Source organism: Vipera ursinii (genome assembly GCF_947247035.1).
Source record: "Vipera ursinii genome assembly, chromosome: 2".
Lineage (NCBI taxonomy): Eukaryota > Metazoa > Chordata > Lepidosauria > Squamata > Viperidae > Vipera > Vipera ursinii.
This window is the reverse complement of record NC_139513.1, coordinates 146,951,100-146,969,902: the sequence shown is the minus strand read 5'-3', so window position 1 is coordinate 146,969,902 and position 18,803 is coordinate 146,951,100. Positions and strand designations below refer to the sequence as shown.

At 44.5% G+C, this 18,803-nt stretch overlaps 1 protein-coding gene across 1 annotated transcript in view; it reads left to right on the top strand.

Moving 5' to 3' along the window:
- Nucleotides 1–18,543, top strand: part of LMBR1L (limb development membrane protein 1 like) — a 43,739-nt gene extending 25,196 nt beyond the window's left edge. Inside the window, exons 4-17 of the mRNA XM_083353041.1 lie at nt 606–745; nt 1,608–1,711; nt 2,488–2,614; nt 4,311–4,379; nt 5,138–5,202; nt 5,937–6,012; nt 6,844–6,927; nt 8,454–8,530; nt 10,534–10,611; nt 12,128–12,201; nt 12,657–12,747; nt 14,541–14,607; nt 15,763–15,924; nt 16,450–18,543. Of these exons, the coding sequence (XP_083209167.1) occupies nt 606–745; nt 1,608–1,711; nt 2,488–2,614; nt 4,311–4,379; nt 5,138–5,202; nt 5,937–6,012; nt 6,844–6,927; nt 8,454–8,530; nt 10,534–10,611; nt 12,128–12,201; nt 12,657–12,747; nt 14,541–14,607; nt 15,763–15,924; nt 16,450–16,508 (1,273 nt within the window). The 3' untranslated portion in view covers nt 16,509–18,543. The remainder of the gene's footprint in view (nt 1–605; nt 746–1,607; nt 1,712–2,487; nt 2,615–4,310; nt 4,380–5,137; nt 5,203–5,936; nt 6,013–6,843; nt 6,928–8,453; nt 8,531–10,533; nt 10,612–12,127; nt 12,202–12,656; nt 12,748–14,540; nt 14,608–15,762; nt 15,925–16,449) is intronic.
- The last annotated feature ends 260 nt before the right edge of the window (nt 18,544–18,803 follow it).

The window sequence follows — 18,803 nt, the reverse complement described above, 5'->3', positions numbered from 1 at the left end:
AAAGGGGTGCAATGTTCTGCAAACCATAATGACAGCTGTCACAGGCCGCATTTACGCGGCCGCACTGACAGCTGTCAAATCTGACACATGCGCTACACACGCGGCCGTTTGACAGCTGTCAAACGGCGCGCATGCGCACACAGCCGCAAGCTGTCAAAATCGCGGCTTCCCCACAACGGCAGCCGCAAGCTGTCAAAACTAACGCATGCGCACTCTCGTCTCAACTGTCAAACTCGCGGCAACCCCGGCGGCCGCCGCGAGCTGTCAAAATTGGCGCATGCGCAGTCGCGGCAACGAGCTGTCAAACGCCGGCCGCCCGCCAAAACCAGCTGACAGGATTCCCTGCCTAAACACCTACTAAGCGCTGTCGCTGGGGGTGAATTCTGCCCTACAGCTGTCTGATTGGCCCCCTATTCTTGGAGGGAAATTGCGCCCAGGTGATTTGCTGCCCCTATTTGACGGCCGCCTATATAAGCATGTTGTTCTCTGTTCCCGGTGTCCGGGCTGACTAATAAACCTGTTTTCAAGGAAGACGCGTCTCCCTTGTCCTTCCTGCCGATGATCTAATAAGCATCTTATCCTTTCTTTTGTGCCTTTTTACTCAGGCTGTGGCTGTGCACCTTTACTCTGGCTGTGTCCCTGGGGGCAGTGCTTCTGCTGCCCTTCTCCATCATCGGCAATGAAGTCTTGCTTTCCTTCCCTCAGAATTACTACATCCAGTGGTTGAACGGCTCCCTCATCCATGGTGAGTTCCCTGCAATACTTCCTCAGCAGGCATGGAGGAGGGGCATCTGCCTCTGTGGGGAGAAGGAAGGAAAGCCCCTCCCACCTCCTGTGTACTTTCATAATGGAGACAACTCGAATAGCAAGAGGGATTGGAACTCTCGGGCAAGTTTTAAAACCAAGTCTTAGCAGACGGTAGCACCAAGTCGACCTTGGTTGATCAGAAGGTCAGATCTAATTGGTACCTGCATGGGAGACCAAGGATGATAAGCTGGACTTGGGACATCAGAAAAGCATCTGGGGACATAAGGATGGGAAACCTCTTGTGTAATGCTGCCCGTTGCAGTCACGTGGAGGCAGTTTGAATTTAAGGGAGTCTTTCTCCTTTAAAAAAAAAGGGGGTGGTGGAAAGGAAGCAAAATTAGCACCCAAAACTGCTTTCCCTCTTCAGAGTTCTCTGTGTCTCCCAAATCTTAGCTTCTCTCCTTTGAAAAAATCCCACAATCGCCAACATTTGTGTTGTACAACAAAGACCCTGCGGGATGAGTACTCTCCTTGTCTAGAATTGGCTGGGTCTGAAGGAAGCCACTTCAGAGCAGGGGCTGCTTAGGGAAAGAACGTCTGTTTGAAGTCTGCATCAAGCGTGTATGTCAGTGCACCCTTCCTGTTCTCTGTAGAAGGTGGCTGGGATCTTCAGCTTTGAGAGGGCTCTAGGATCCAGCTTTGACTCACCAGAGTTGGGCCGCTGTGGATTATCCCAGGAATGGCCCAAATCAAGGAGGCTAGCAGGGACCCAACATCAGGGGAGGGAGCAGTGATATGTCTTTGGGGAGCTGGAGCAGAGGCCTAAGGGAATTTCCTTTCCCTCTTTTCTGTTCCCCTAGGACTCTGGAATCTCGTCTTCCTCTTTTCCAACCTCTCCCTCGTCTTCCTCATGCCCTTTGCCTACTTCTTCACGGAATCAGAAGGCTTTGCCGGATCGAAGAAGGTACCGGCTCCTCCTTTTCATTTTATTTTATTTTATTTACACACGAACACGAACACACACACACACACACGTGCACACTTGAATTTCTACACAAAATAAAATTTAAAAACCATTTATTTATTTATTTATTTATTTATTAAAAGTAGGGTATGAAAAGAGCCTTGGTGGAGCAGTGGGCTAATGCCTCCTTAAGTAACACCAGCTGCCTGCAATTAGTGCAGGTTCGCGTCCCACCAGGCTCAAGGTTGACTCAGCCTTCCATCCTTCCGAGGTAGGTAAAATGAGGACCCAGATTGTTGGGGGCAATTAAGCTGACTTTGTAATAATGCCGCTTGGGGTGTGTGTGTGAAAGCCCTAATAAGCAGGCATATACATAGAATGAAGGCTACTGCTAAGCTTGTAAGCCGCCCTGAGTCTTCGGAGAAGGGTGGGATATAAATGGAATTTTAAAAAAAAAGTGCAAGGAACAACAGAAAATAATACTAGAATAAAAGTAACTTCCAACTTTCTTCGATAAAGGTACAAATACACACACACACACACAAAATAACCTTTTTGCTCTAAAATTCAGCAGTGCACAGTATAGCTATAATCGCAAACAGTTCGAATTGTTAAATCCCCAAATTTAAATTTCGCTGCTTTCAGTCGCAAGCAAAAAGCCCGAAAGCGATTTCTACCTAGAAACAAAATAGTGCCAGCTGCCTCTTGAAGATTTCTTATAGCACTCCCAGCTCTGGAGCGGAAATTAACAATCCCCCTTTCCTCTGTCTGTCCAGGGGATCATGGCTCGGGTATATGAGACCTTTGTAGTCCTGCTGTTGCTAACCCTGCTGGTGCTGGGGATGGTCTGGGTCGCCTCTGCTATTTTGGACCAGGACGGGGCGAGCAGAGAAAGCCTCTATGGTGAGTTACGGTGGGGAGGCTTTTTGCCCCTATAGCAGACATGTGAAACACAAGGCCCAGGGGGACCGGATCCAGCCCGCGAAGTGGTTTCATGTGGCCTGCGAAGCCATCCTGGAAACAGTGAGGGAACGGCCCCCACTGCCTTGGCCCTGGCCCAGAGACCCTCCTTCTGCCAGAGACCCTTAGATCTGTCCCGCTCCTGCCCAGGCCCCCATAGTCACCCTTGATGCGAACGATGTAGAGCTGGCCACGCCCACCCAGTAGGCCATACTCACTCTAGCCACGCCCACCCAGTAGGCCACGCCCATCCTGGCCATACCCACCCGGCCCCCTGAGGGCAGCCGCAATGCTGATGCGGCCCTCAATGAAATTGAGTTTGACACCCCTGCCCTATAGGGATATACCTCCCACTGCAAGAGGAGATTACAGCCTCTGCTAGCAGGGAGCTGTGAGGAGGGCCCTTGAAGACGGATGCCCTTGAAATCGACATGGATCTTTAGCCAACAAGCATAAATAATCTTTATTTTTATCCTTCATCATCTCATTAGTGGAGCTGAGTTGTGAAGGAATTGTTTGGTCAGCTTGTCCAATTTTTGTTTGGCCAGTTTGTTAGGCCAGTTTGGTCTAGCAGCTAAGGTGCTGGCCTAGGAACCGGGATACGGTGAGTTTTAGTCCTGTCTTAAGCATCCGAAATTGGCTGGATGACTTTGGTCAGTCACTCACTCTCAGCCCAACCCACCTCACAAGGTGGTTGTGGGGAAAACAGGAAGGAGTATTAAGTGTGTTTGCTGCGTTGGGTTATTTATAAACAATAACGAAGGCAAGATACAAGTCAAAACAAACAAATTAACTGGGTGCTTCCAACCCAGGGTTCTTCATGTAGGCAAAACTCTCCAGTGAATAAACCAGCTCTTAGTAGCTTAGCTCCTCTTGGTTCATACCTCATGAAAACCAAGCAGGAAATGAAACACACGACTGGACGGTTGGTCACCTGCAAATTCAGAAGGACTAGTTCTGCCTAGCACTGATGTTTAACCTCTTGCCAGGAGGTTAGAGCAATACACTGGGCAGAATATTTGAGAACAACTCTTCGTATGATTTGTAGTGTATTGGAAAGAATTTGTGGACTGACAGAACAGGACCTTTTTCTTTCTTTGCTTGATTCAGAAATTTTTGAGAGCAAAAACCAGTGTGGTGGCGTGATTAAGGAGTTTTGTTAGAATTAAGAGAGAGTCAGATCCTAGTTCTCCCTCAGCCACAAAAGCTCAGCGGGTGACTTACTTTGGGCCTGTCATTCTCTCAGCCCAATCTACCTCACAGGATTGTTGTGGGGGGAAAATAGGAGGGAACGCCCTATGTGCTATCATCAGCTCCTGAGTAAAAGATCTAAGATATAGATCTTAGAATTAATAAATTAAGAGTAAATGTGATCAGATGCCCCTTGCTCAATAGTTTCCTGTTTTCTGAGAGAGTCTATTTTGTATTTAATAGGAACTTCAGCTCAGTCCTGGGCAATCTGGGAGCCTTCAGATATGGCTGAATTCAGTTCCCAGCTTCCCCTTGTTCTTGGCTCTGATGATTGGAGACTGTTGGGCTTTGAAGTTCAGCAACATCCTTGACATTTCTAGGCCTGGAGGCCCCTGTTTCCTTTCTCCTGGACTGTAACCTGTCTGTATTCTTTTTTTTTCCCCCACAGATCTCTGGGAGTATTACCTTCCCTACCTCTACTCCTGCATCTCCTTGTTCGGTGTCCTCCTGCTCCTGTGTAAGTTTTCAGTTCTGTCATGTCTGCTGCTTCAGAGTTTGGAGCAGAGGAGGAATGTTTTTATCATCTGCTGCATAGTTCTTTGAATTGTCAATACTGGTAATTGATTCTGCAATATACTACACGTGTTCTGTTGTAGAAGTATTATGGTTTCCCAGAGCAAAGGTCTTCAGCTGGTCAGTTGACAACCCAGTGCAGTAACTTTTTCCAGCTCCCTCTGCATACATGTGGACTACAACTTCCAGAATTGCTAGCTGGCACAGTCATTGCCTGATAGGTCAGAACCGCAACATTCATCCATGCTAGTTCAGAATTCTGAGGGTTGCGGTTCTAAAGCATTTGGAAGGGGTTGGAGAATGTTGCTGGGTTGGCTGCCACCATCTATCTCACCATTTGAAAGAAAAAAGCGCCTCTTTGAATAATGCAATGGAGAAATATTAGAATGTGACGATTAATATCTTGAAGAGCCCAATAATCGGTTGCATTGTAGAAACAGGTGACTTTGGTTTATTTATTTGACCTGCTGGGTTCCTAGAATGGCATCCGTTTTCCAGAACTGCTCTGTGCTGGACTCTGAGAAGAAATAATGGCATTCTGGCATGGTGGAAGGGCAGAACAAGCAGAGGGGTCTACTTTCCTGGCAGAACCTATCAACTTCCTTAGATTCTGGAGAGCAGTGCCACCTTCTGGCAAGCAAGATCATTGGGGAGTTATTTGCTGGGGCTAGTCACAACTGTCCTGTCTCCAATTCTTTACAGTGTGTACACCCTTCGGTTTGTCACGGATGTTCACTGTCACAGGGACACTGCTGGTAAAGCCCAGGGTAAGATAACTTCAGGCTTTCTATGGTCAATTCCAAAAAGGGGGTAAGGAAATTATCAACATCATTTGCTGTACCAAATCAAGCAGTAGGGATTGTCTCCCTTTCTAGCTAATAGTGACCAAACCATTCTTTGGGAAGGAGATGAAACAAGCAAAGCCAGAGATAAGAATAGCTTAAAGCAGAGTTGGGGACACATCAGGACTGCAAGATTTCCTTCCTTCCTTCCTTCCTTCCTTCCTTCCTTCCTTCCTTCCTTCCTTCCTTCCTTCCTCCCTCCCTCCCTCCCTCCCTCCCTCCCTCCCTCCCTCCCTTCCTTCCTTCCTTCCTTCCTTCCTTCCTTCCTTCCTTCTCTCTCCTCTCTCTCATATTTGGTTTAATGGGTATTATGATTTACATTACGTAACGCCTAAAACTGTTTTGATTGGTAGAATGAAATAAAGGCCACCATTCTTCCATCATAAAATCCATTGCCAATTCCTCCTCCTCCTCCTCCTCCTCCTCCTCCTCCTCCTCCCGCCCCAAGCTGTTTTAAGCAATATACTATTGTTGATGATGTTGAAACACTTAGCAGACCATTATTGCTAATCCCACAGATCTATCCATTAAACCAGCTCTTAGCCACCTGCTCTGCATCTTTACCTAGTTGATTGGGAAAGAGAAAAGATATTGGCTGTAATAAAGCAAGCAACTTTATTCCCAATAGGGTGTTGAGAGCATGTTTCCTGTCTTTTCAGCTCCTGGAGGATTTAGATGAGCAACTGAGCTGCACGGGATTTGAGGAAGCTGCCATTTCTCGCAAGATCAATTCTGGTAGGTGCCCATTTAAGACTGGATAGAGCTGAGGCTTGGGAATTCTTGTGCTTGGATTCAGCAGACGGCTGAAATGACTATTCGTTTACCTATTTTCTATCCCATTGCAATCCATATCGACTCTCGATGGTGTACAGCACCACAGACCAACTAAATCATTAAGACCTCTACAGTAATAAATAGTTCTATATAAAATCCTTTCATAAATGACAGAGCTAACACATAACAGCCATCGTGACTGCATACGCGTGTTAGTCTACAATGGATCTCCAGGGGAGCTCATTTTGAACATGTTTTGAAAGGGCAATTACAGGTAGTACTCGCTTAACGATAATTGGATCTGGCAACTCTGTTGCTAAGCAATGCAGTCGTAAAGCACAATATCACACGACCATGCCAACTTTTGGCGGAAGTTGCAGTAGTCCCAGTTGCTGTGATTAGAGGGCTGCAGCATTCGATAGTGACATGATATTTGCAACCTCCTGCTGGCTTCCCCATTGCCTTTGCTTGTCAGAGGCCATCTGGAAGGTTGCAGGGGGTGATCACATGACTGAAGGATGCTGTGACTGTTGTAACTGCCAAGCGGGTTGCCATGCATCCAAATTATGATCATGTGACAGTTGTAGTGACGAGGACCCATCGTAAGTCCGCCACATTCGGCTCCGTTGTAACTTCGAACGGTGACTGAATAAGTAGTCACTTGACAAGGATTACCTGTTTATAGGACTGTATCCTGTTGCCCTGAGAAGCAGGTTGCTGCATGTGGGCATCGGGGCTGATCCAGGTTCTGTCTCTTTACTCTCTTTTTTTGTTTGTTTTGCTTTCGTTCAGGGAAAACATCCTGCTGGCTCAATTTTGATATGGAAATGTTGAGACAACAATACCTAGCCATCCATGCGCACAGGATAACACTGGGTAAGAATAAAATGCCATGTGGAAAGAAGCCAGCTGCTCCTGCTCTTTTGCCTGTGGAGATACTCTGTTGCTCCTCTGTTGATACCACATAACCAACATTTCCAAAAAAAAAATCCTCTGATTTGCTCTATCAAAACGGTCCTATTTTCTATCCCTTGTGTTCTGTCTATTTTTGCACCAACCGCAAATTATTTTTTTAAAATTATGGATAGATCGAACACTTATGCAATGCTAACCTGGGAATACTCAGATTAATTCCCCTCCTGCCACACGAATGGGCATACTAAGATCTTCCCAGATGCATTCACCTTCTCTATTATGTATATCTTCTATGCTTTTTCAGAAACCTGCCAGGACTTGGGTTTAAGAATTTAGCTCAGCGGGGAAGCCTTCACCCTTGATTGCTATCCTAAATCTGCTTATGCTCCATTTAGAGCCAGAGCAGGAAATGGATACCTTCTAGCCAGCATGCCTGGCTGAGGAATTCTGGGAGTTGAAGTCCACAAGTCATAAAAGGGCCAAGTTTGAAGACCCCTGTTCTAGATGCGTAGGCTATCATCTTGGTAATCTACAACTTGTTGAGATTGTATTAAAATTCTGGAAGGGAACAGATTGCTCATCTTCATCTTCTAAATGTGAGATGGGGCCATACAAGACAAGATGATTCCAACCTAAGAACTAACATCATACAAATGCCTGGTCCTTAGCTTTAGAGAAAGACTTGAGGATGATCAGCAAGATCAAATATCCAATGCCTGGGATTGAGGCCTATAATTCTTACATCATTTTTGCTTTTGATCATGATGGATGGTCCTTCTTCCTTCTGGGCCTTTCTTTCAGGCTTCTCTCCCCAGATTCCACATACTTTTTTTTCTTTTTAAAGAAAAGTAAGGAGAGGGGAGAGGGATGCAGTGGCTCAGTGGGTTAGGACGCTGAGCTTGTCAATCAGAAGGTTGGCAGTTTGGCGGGTCGAATCCCAAGGGCCACGTAACAGAGTGAGCACCTGTTACTCATCTCAGCTTCTGCTAACCTAGCAATTCGAAAGCACGTAAAAATGCAAGTAGAAAAATAGGGACCACTACGGTGGGAAGGTAACAGCGTTCCGTGCGCCTTTGGCGTCTAGTCATGCCGGCCACATGACCGTGGAGACATCCTCGGACAAGCACTGGCTCTTCAGCTTTGAAACGGAGATGAGCACTGGCCCCTAGAGTTGGAAACGACTAGCACACATGTTTGGGGGGAACCTTTACCTTTACCTAAGGAGAGGGGGATGAATAAAACACACATTAGTATTAGCTCTTTTTCTTTATTAGGTTTGATTTTATTGGAGACAGACATCTAATTGGAGGTAGATATACCTCGCTCTATGGCAGTAAGGTCGTTCTCCTCCTTAGAAGAGAAGGCAGTTTTAATAGGGGCATCCTAGAAGTAAAAAATTGTCAAGAGGCCATGGAAAATTGTCATCCTTCATCTAATATAACTTCCGTGTGTTGTAAGTGTGCATTTCCCCGCTTCTTTTTTGGCAGAAACACGCCGCAAAGCTTCCGCTTGGCAAAGAAACCTGGGCTATCCACTGGCTATGCTGTCTCTGCTGTCGTTGACGGTAAATTCTGGGGCTGAAGTTAATTGTAAATTTCTATTTTGGCCTATATCAGTCTTTAAACGGCATTTTATAACTCCAATAGCACGCCGCCATCCAGATAGCACTGGAAAGTAATTCCTATTGTTCATCAGCATGCCCGTATTGAAATACAATGTTTTCAAGTTGACCCCCTTCCCCAGTGGTGGGATTCAAATTTGCGAACAACTGGTTCTCTGTGTGGATGCCGCTTTCGGAAGTCCATTCTGGGCCTGGACAACAAAAACCTAGCTACCGGTTTTGCCGAACTGGTGCGAAGCAGATGAATCCCACCACTGCCCTTCCCTGTCCCTCATATAGAGGAGCCTCTCCAACTTTTCTGCACTCCAATGTTTCGGAACTTCAGTTCCCCATATCCAGTCTTTAAACTTGCCATGTCAACTTCCTGAAGTAGGAAAATAGTCTGAAAATGATCCCTAGAAGTTTTTTAAAATATATATTTAGAGCTTTATTTACATCTACTCTGTATGCTAAAGAACAGTGTGTTGTTAAACTGTGAAGTAGCAATAAGAGATACATGTATATATTTACAACCTCAGCATTTTTTAAAGATGTGTAGACTTCAGCTCCGAGAATGCCTTCCTTCAACATGTCGGCTGAGGGATTCTGGGAGTTGAAATTTGCTGAGCTTAAGTAACTGCTGTAATAAAACAAGTTATGCAGTATTATAGATCAGGGGTCCCCAACCCCCAGTCCGTGGACCAGTACCGGGCTGCAGCATGCCAGCAACTGGACCACACAAAGAAGCAAAGCCTTATCCACTGGATGCAGGCAACACACAAAACCAGGCCCCCTCCGGTAACCGGTCCCTGGTGCCCCAAAGGTTGGGGACCTCTGTTATAGATAATTCAGCCCTGAATAGAGTAACCACTAGGGGGCAGCAAAGAGTTACTCCAGAGAAAGTTATTGAAGCACTTTATAATGGCTGTGTTTACCTTTCCTATTAAGTCCATCACAACAGGTTTTGGGCTTAATTTGGACGTAGTTTGGGGGTTTCTAAACATTTTGCCACCACATCTCACCTCCCTCTAGTGGAATCATAACTGCACACCAGAATAAACACAAATGAAAATGAGAGCAATATAATGAAACTGTGGGAAAATGGATTTATTCTAACAATGTAAACTAAAAGTTTCTCCACACCTTCCCTCGAATCTGCATGCCCCTCCCCAAGCAAGGGACACCACAGTGTTTGGGACACCCAGGTTTAGTATAATGTGTGACTTTGGCCATTGTGACCTCTAAGCCACAGTTTATAGATTAAATCCAGCCAGTTAGAGGGCTTTGTACTACAAAGCCTGATTATCAAATCATGTGTTGGGCAGTAAATGAATATGAATAGAATTCAGTGAGGGCAGAAAGACAAATAATTGGTTATATTATGCTGAGTCTGCAGGCAACTGACGATGGATGTATGTATCCCTAAAAGAGATTATTCTTCTGTGAACCTTCAGTGTTCAGGTTCAATGTTTTGGCTTGGGAACCTGGTTTCAAAGGTGACCGAAAAGTCCCTAGTATTATTTTCGAATGTTGCATGTAGCTCTTTAAGGTGCAAGCTCGAGATGCAGCATGGAAACCCCTCTCTTCTCTTACCTTCCACCTAATACTCAGAAGTACATGGTATTTTCTAGGGCCGTGGTGGCACGCAGAGCCCTCTTTGTGGGCATGCACGCCATCGCCGCCGTGTTAGGCCTTCAGCTGGGTTTTATAAAACTTTTTTGCTTTAGGCCTCCGCTGCTGTGTGCAAAAAAAAGAGAAAAGGCTCAATCAATCAATTTCAACTTCTTGCAGAAAAAAAAAGATCTCACAAAGTTGGCGTTGATTGAACTTTTTAGTCCCACCCAGTTACCACCGCAGCCGTGCCCACCCAATGGGCCACGCCCATCTGGCACCCAACGATACATAAGTGGGTTTTGGGTTGCAGTTTGGGCACTCGGTCTCTAAAAGGCTTGCCATCACTGTTCTAGGGTATCTCTGTCCTGGTTGTCTGCTTCCATGTTCTGGAGCTGCTGTTGGATGATGCTGCGATGCCTCGAGGAATCCAGGTGAGGGCGCAACAAGCACCTGATCTGTCCTTGGTGCTTTTCTGGAGCCTGATTTTCATGTGCTGCTTGTATACCACGAATGACTCTGTGTCATATATCCTCATTCATCATTCAGATGGGTACACAATTTCTTTCAGCTGGGGCAAGATCCCTATTTCAGGAATCCAGCGTGTATCCTCCATTCCCTAAGGAGAGCTGGTAGCCTATAAGCCACAGGTGGGCAATTAATATTCCCAAGGGGCCACAGGAGAAACTGGAACTGTTGTGGAGGGCCAAAGCAATAGGTTGTGAACGTGCATAGGTGTGCGCGTGCACGCGCGCACACACAGACACACAAATTGAAAAAAGCAGTTGCCTTCAAAATAAAACCAACCCACACAAACTGGACAGGGACAGCCAAAGGGCTGGATGTGGCCCAGGTGCCATAAAATGTTCAGGTCTGCTATATGCAATTGCCCAACGAGTATAGTGGAGAACAAACTCTGTGCTCCAGAAAGTTATATTCTATGATTCTTCATATTGCATGGAGTGAGCAGGTTTCCTTCAGAGTGAAACTCGGCTGCCTGTGCCTTTCCTTTCTGTACCTTCTGATTTTGCTTCAGAGCTCCCCCCATCATCTGAAACAGATGCAGAGGATCTCTAGAGCAGAGTTCTCCAACCTTTCTGGGCTCATGGCCCGGAGGGAAGAGCAACTTCCAAATTACTGTGTGTGCATGCAATGCAGGCAAACAGGACCACACCCACTGTCACAGTACTAGTGGCTGTGTTTGTGCATGTGCCATGCGCTGGCACCATGTGCATGCGTGAATGGCTACACACCCCCGCGGCAGCTAGCACCACGCATACGCAAATGGGCCGTGCACACGCGCACACACACCGCGCTAGCGTTCCCGTTCACACCCATGCGCATGTGCAAACGGCCGTGGGCACTAGCGCGAGTGGGGGGGAATGCACGCCCTGGCCAGCCATTTCTGCGGCCCGCTGACCAAAAGCCCACAGCCTGGTACCGGGCCACAGCCCATAGGTTGGGGATCCCTGCTCTAGAGAACTCCAGGGAGAGATGGTCATTGCCTTCCCTTTGGCCAATTGACAGAAGCTTTTTCTTCCATGGGAGAGGCTGTGAGTCAAACCATGTATTCGGTTTCTTCTGATGATGGGAAAATGCAAAGACCTAAGCAGGGCACTTAAGCTGGTCAACCAACTTTAAAATCCAACTTTTATGATTGTAAGGAATAGCAGGACATTTATAGAAAGGGATCCCCTAGCACAGGGATAGACAACCTTGGCTCTTTTATGACTCGTGGACTTCAACTCCCAGAATTCCTGAGCCAGCTATGCTGGCTCAGGAATTCTGGGAGTTGAAGTCCACGAGTCATAAAAGAGCCAAGGTTGCCTACCCCTGCCTTAGCAAGAATTTGGTTTGGGTTGCAGCACTGAGCTTTTGATATGCAGAAAGCATAGGTTTTTGTCATGTTTCCCTCCCCAAATAACCCATTTCCCTTTTCTCATTCTGCAGGATGCACCACTTGGGAAAGTTTCTTTCTCTGTGTTTGGCTCCTTTGGGGCAGCCATGCAGGTCATTCTGATTTTGTATCCTTACTGGAATCACCTTCATTGCTCTTGGTGCAGTTAATGCCCTTCATGTTTAGAAAGAAAACGCCCATTTTTCCCACTGGTCTGTTTCACATTTATTTTCACTTTGTTGGACCCTCTCATAATTAATAACCTGCTTCGGTTTTCTTTCATCCTGTCTCTGTTATTGGAAGCCGTCATGTAACTGCTATATGGAGTCACCTTCTCTTCCACGAATTGGTCTATTCCCTTTCTGAAGCCATACAAGTGGGTATCTCCCTGAACCCAGCACCATCATTTGCAAAGAAATCTTTCCTTTTTACTGTCCTGAATTTTCCATCGTTCAGCTTCCATTTTACTATAAGTTTGCGTAATCCATAATATGGGTAGTTGTATTCCTTCTTTTCTCAATGATCTGTAATGTAAAATTTAACTGATTTCCATCTCTTCTGTTCTTCCTTAACGTTTCTCAGTTATTTAATGATCTCCTCTGTTGTGGGGTTCTATAGCTCCCCATTTTTCATTAAACTGCTGCCTGAGCAACACAACACAGCTATGACTAAGGTAGGATTTTGTCATACAAAATTTTATTATTATGTACTTTTCGCTGATGGAACTTCCAAACCATTAGTTGAAATGTTGTTCATGGAATGCTAGAAATACAGCAAAAAGGAACAATCTTTTTAGCGGTTACTGTATTTGAATAGATCAGAGGTGTCCAACCTTGTCAAATTAAGACCTGTGGACTTCAACTCCCAGAATTCCTCAGCCAGCCATGCTGAAGTTGAAGTCCACAAGTCCTTTTTTAATTAGTTTGTATTATAAAATACAAAACAAAATAATAGGAAAAATAGGGAAGGGAAAAGAAAAAAGTTGGGGGGGAGGTAAAAAAAGGGAAGTTCGCAAGTCTTAAAGTTGCCAAGGTTGGACATTCCTGGGATAGATTGTCCTAGGAATGCTAGTTTACAGAATTGTAATAAGGTAGAGAGCTTTGAATTTTGAAACAAGATGGTGGAACAATCTCTGGTAGAAAATGGTGTATAGAATAGCAAAGAGACCTAGTTGAGAAATGGGATGAGTAAATTTTAGCAGAGACAGGCAAGGGCTTCTAGTTTGAAAGAGGAACGCTTGGGTTTATTGATATCTGTTCAAAAGCCAGTTATGTAACTGCATTGTCTGAAAGACAGTTTCCTGACTTTCCATGAGTCTGTTATTTGTGATTTAAAGATACTGAGATTCAGTGAAGTAGGGGGTATCAGTCCCCTTCCCTCATCTTCATAATTTCGAGGGTGAGAAGTGAAACTGGAGACTTAACAGTTGAGTCTCCCTACTACAGCCCTCAAAAATGTCCCCAAATCTCAACTTCTGAGCCATTTGGGAATATTTTCACAGGGTAAAAGATATCATTTGCATTTCAGAGATTTTTTTGCTCACCCTCCGACTCTCTAAATCTTCAAATAATTCAAAATCTGTCTGAAAAACAGCCATTGGGAGGAAATTTGCCACTGAATCTGGCAGCACAATCTCGGGAACCGGTTGCGGTTTGCCCCAGTTCCAGATTAAAGCACAAAATTCCCATGCCTCATGTTTAGCTATTTGACAAGCCAGATGTTGCTAGTGTTCAGCCATCAAATGGGATTAATGGAGAGACTGCCTGCATTTTGGAGCAGAAGTACCATAGAGAGATGCTCCTTGCCAAAGGCTTGAACTCTGGATCTCCCCATGCAAGTTGAAAGATGTGTTAAGATGCTGAAGACCCTCAAATTGCAGAGAGATCAGTTGCAGTCTCTTCCGTCCCTTGGAGGGAACAAACTGAACCTAGTAAAGAGGTTCATCTATGGGTCAAGGAACAATTAGAGCCAGTTTGGTCTAGTGCAGGCAACCTTGGCTCTTTTATGACTCGTGGACTTCAACTCCCAGAATTTCTGAGCTAGCCATGCTGAGGGGAAAGGGAGAGGCTTCCAAGCTGAGCCATGCTGGCTCAGGAATTCTGGGAGTTGAAGTCCACGAGTCATAAAAGAGCCAAGGTTGCCTACCCCTGGTCTAGTGGTTAATGTACCAGGCTAGAAAGTGAGAGATGATGAGTTCTGGTTCTACTTTAGACATGAAAACTGGCCAGGCAACTTTGGGCCTATTTCTCAGGCAAAACTGCCTCACAGGGTTGTTGTGGTGGTGGGAAATAGGAAGAGGAAGGAGTATTGGGTATGTCCGCTGCCTTGAGCTATTTGTTTAAAAAATAAAAATAAAAAAGGGATACAAATAAGTAAATAAATTACATATTCTTGCATATGATTGAATGTGTGAGGCAGCCAGTGGCAAGAGTGCACATCATTGTTTTCAACTGTATTTCCCGGCAGATCATTGGCAACTGTGTCTCTCTCTTGGTGTTGAGTTCTGCACTTCCTGTGTTGTCTCGCACGTTGGGTGAGTCTTGTTCTTTCTTACCCATATCTATATGTTATCTGTAGCTTCCTGTGTCTGCATATCAGATTGATCAGTCAAATAAATTTGTGGCCTCATAGTAAAAACTGGAGCTATAGTAGTTACAAAGAGACTTGCACAGATAAAACCTAAATACTGTGGTAAATAAAAAAAGGTTAATATAATCCTCCTCTTTCTGCCAGTAGATCTTCTGAAAAGGTACGAGAAACGGTGAAACACTAAAATTCTGTTCCCCTGGAAAGCTTTTTTAAAATTTTCAGCACCAAATGGGATACATTGCTTTTTTAATGAAAACAAAAGTTGTTAAGATGCTCAAGAGTTTGGAATAAATATAAAACAACGATTTTTACAAAATTGCCCCTATGGGTGTTCACCCCCCCAGAAGCTTTTGTTTTTTAGAAAAGAAATGGTGGTGAAGCCAGACTGATGGACATATGGTAAAACAGTATATTTCAATTCTGAAGACCCCCATCTTCAAACCTAGGGAAGAATTAGAATTAGAAGGTCACGCTTGTCACTGGTTTACGTATCAACAAATGAAGGAAAGATTTCAACTAGACAAAAGAGGCCATGGTTTTGAGTTTGCTAAAAATGAATTGGAAATCCTACTATGTGGTAGTGATGATCATATAATTGCCAGGGTCTATTAAACGTTATTAAAATTGAATTTGGAAAATGAACATGTAAAGCACTGTATGATCCAGTGGGCAAGGCATTTTGGGTATAAAGTGATGCTTGAACAATGGGAGAATGTGTGGATAAAAGGATTAAAATTCACATTTAATTATAACGTAGAAGAAATTTTTTACAAAATGATGTATTGCCGGTATTTAACACCAGATAAGTTATCTAGAATGTATGAAGGCATTTCAAATGAATGTTGGAAATGTAAATGTAAAGAAGGGACTTTTTAATCATCCTTTTTGTTTTCCCTTTCTCTACTGTTGTCACCTATTTGCTTTTGTATTTTCACACTTGATGTTATATAAATGAATAAAACTAATTTGGAAAAAAGCTCAATTCTGCTGTCATGCTAGTCAAGCCAATCCTCCTCCGAGAGCCCAAGGTGGGGATTGGAAGACAGGAATATTTATGATGCACGAGTGTCAGCATTCTCCCCTCTATTCTTGGTTTCAGGGATTACAAGATTTGATCTGCTGGGAGACTTTGGGAGGTTTAACTGGCTGGGAAACTTCTACATTGTTTTCCTCTATAATATGCTCTTTGCCGGACTCACAACTCTTTGCTTGGTCAAGAAGTTCACCTGGGCTGTACAGGCAGAACTCATCAGGGCAGTTGGTAAGTACATCTGGGTCTTCTTCTGGGATTGGTGGGGGTGGGGGGTGGGGGGAAGAAAGCAGGTGGCCTGATCAACCTGGAAAGGGCTTATCTCTTGGGTTGCCTAGGGCTGGAAGCCTCTTCTTTTTCGGATGGCCAATAGCTATTGAATCATAATGCCGTTTGTTTTACTTAGTATCTTATGTGAACCCAGTCAATTGTTGTTTATTCGGGAAGCTCTAAGGCTAAGCCAGTTGGGCCTTAGTATATGTGTATGCATCTGTGTGTGCCCAGCATTTGATTTTGGGAAAGGCTTGGAACTTCTCTTAAGCTGGCCTGCTTCCCATTAAGAAAACCTTTCTGCCTTGATTGCATGCTGGCTTGTTTTATTCTTTCTAGGTGCTAAACCTCCAAAATCACTTTTTGCAGTGGCTTGCAACAGATAACAAAATTATTGTGTTGGACTGGCTTTCTTGATGCCCAAATAGCAAAGGATGAGACTGCAGGCTTGACTTGTTCCAACTACTTCTCTTTGCTCTTCCTTAGGCCTCCACAAGCTGCCTCTACCTGTGACCCGATCTTACCAACCAAGCAAACTCAGCTAAAATAAGAGTTGCGCCTGGATTGAGCTTGGCATTGACTATGGATAGACCTTTCTGACTTTGTGCTCGTGTTCTGAGCCAATCAGTGAAGGGGGCGGAGGTCGGGAACTTCCTTCGTTCTGACTCTTGATTTGACTGGCATCCTGACAGGACCGTGAGATGAAGAAGTAGTGTCCTTCAGTTGCACGACCCGTTGTTCCTGCCTCCCAGAAGCCTGAGGAACGACAGGCTTCAACACAAGAAGGGCCTTTGGGACTTCTGTTAAGGTGCTTTTCTGGCAAGAGAGAGAGAATATGCAGTTCATTATAAAAAACCAAAAACCACCAACCCAGCAGAATCAAGGCAGCAGAAGTAGGTTAGGAAGAGGACAAAGGACTCAGACCGATAAATAAAATGAGCTGCTGGACTAATTTTTAGGGGGCAAGATGAAGGTTCAGCCTGCTGGAGAAAGAGCTTATCATGTCCCTCATCGTGATAACAGATGCTGCCGTTCTCTATTTGGGGGGCTTTTCCTTTCCCTTTTCTTTACATGTGTCTTAAAGTTCATACCTACCCTGGCCTCCTTTCTCTCACAAAATCCTGTGGTCCAAAGGGGCCAATTCAAGTTTGGAGTGGTTTTTAAAATTTGGTTTCGTACCTCACTCAAGTGCAATATAAGTTGGCGCTATTGGGCCACGTATACCATTCAGCAGCCAACTTGGTATGTTTGTGTGTGTGTGTGTGTGTGTGTGTGTGTGTGGAGAGGGGGTTGTTTGAGTTTTGAGCGTGTGTGACGTTGAGAATGACTACTGTAACATGTTTTGTTCTTTCACAGCAATAGTTGTCAACATAGGATCCAATCAGTTTCTCCTTGACCAATTTTTCAGAATGATTTAATCCAGCCGGAAAGAAACCGCTGCCATGCCGTTACGGGGCAGCCAGTCTTCTGAGTCCGAAGCTCAGGTTTCAAGAATATTCATGCAGCTCTTCTTCTCATTCATGTCAGCTTTGGGGTGGTAAATTCCCCATTGGGTGGACTTCATGGACACTTTTGACTAATTTCCCCACTCAGATTCTGTGAAGGGCATCCCAGAGGCATTGTCCAGTTCTAACTAACTAACTGGGCAGTTAGTTTCCATTATTGGTAAATATTGGTTGCTTTAGACATGCATGAATATTTATGCAATAGGGTAGAGGGAACAATATTCTTCCTCCCCCAACTATTCATAATTGTTTGAGGTCTTTTTTTTATTAATGGCATCGGGGCCATGGAATGCCACCCCTGCTCCAAAGGTTTTCAGCTTCTTTTGCATGGCTGGCATTCTAGCCTCATGTCTGTATCTACTGTGAATGCTTCCACTGGGAGTCTCTCAGCCCTTGAATGCTTGACCAGATGCCCCCTTATATTCTGGTTTCATTGAAAGTACACAAAGCTTAATCCTTCATTTTATGGCAGAAAACAGTAAGCAGGTTGGCTATAAATGGGGAGATGGCCATCAGATGGGCCAGTCATTTATCATCATGTAGGCTATCTTGAGTTGCAAGCATGCTCTTTTCCAGCATCAAAGCTTCTGTTGTAGATAGGTAGGGTTAGCAAGCCTCACAGCTGCCCTTGGTGCATAACTCAGAGGACTGAAGATTACATTGTGATGACAATGAGCCACTTGTCTCCATAGATGTTAAAGCTGGAGCTGAAAAAAAGTTCAATGTTTCAAATTCTGCATTCTCCACAGGTCCACCTTTAACTTTGCCCAACGAGATACCTTCAGATATGGATGTACTGTATCTCCCAGAATCTTTAATCAACATATTCAAAAGCTTTGCAGGCTATAAATTCTAGGATTTGCAGTCCCAATCAGTCAGAGAAGGCCTGTTGAATAAAGGTGGGTTAAATTAGAATAGGAAAAAAAATTCTGTTAATCCATCTGTTGCAGGAAATACAACAATGTTTATACTTCAGCTCAGACAGGACTGTCTTTCTTGTTATGTAGTGAATGTCTGTTCTTATTACATGGAACTCCTAGCTGTGTAAGCAATAAATTGTGGGGTTGTTTTTTTACAGAAATCCTTTCTCTAGATGTTTATTTTATATTCTGGGAGATTGGAGAAAGATAATCTGCTAGTAGATAATACAAGTAACAGGAGATATACTGTATCTACTGAGCTTTGTAAATGAGAAAACCCATTATATGAACCTAGCTAACAACTTTTATTAGCTAGGTTGATATTACATAAATCACGACAAGGTTTGTATATCACTGTTTCAGCCACTCCAAACTTTTACATGGTTTGATGTGGATGTGAAAACATTCTGTACTC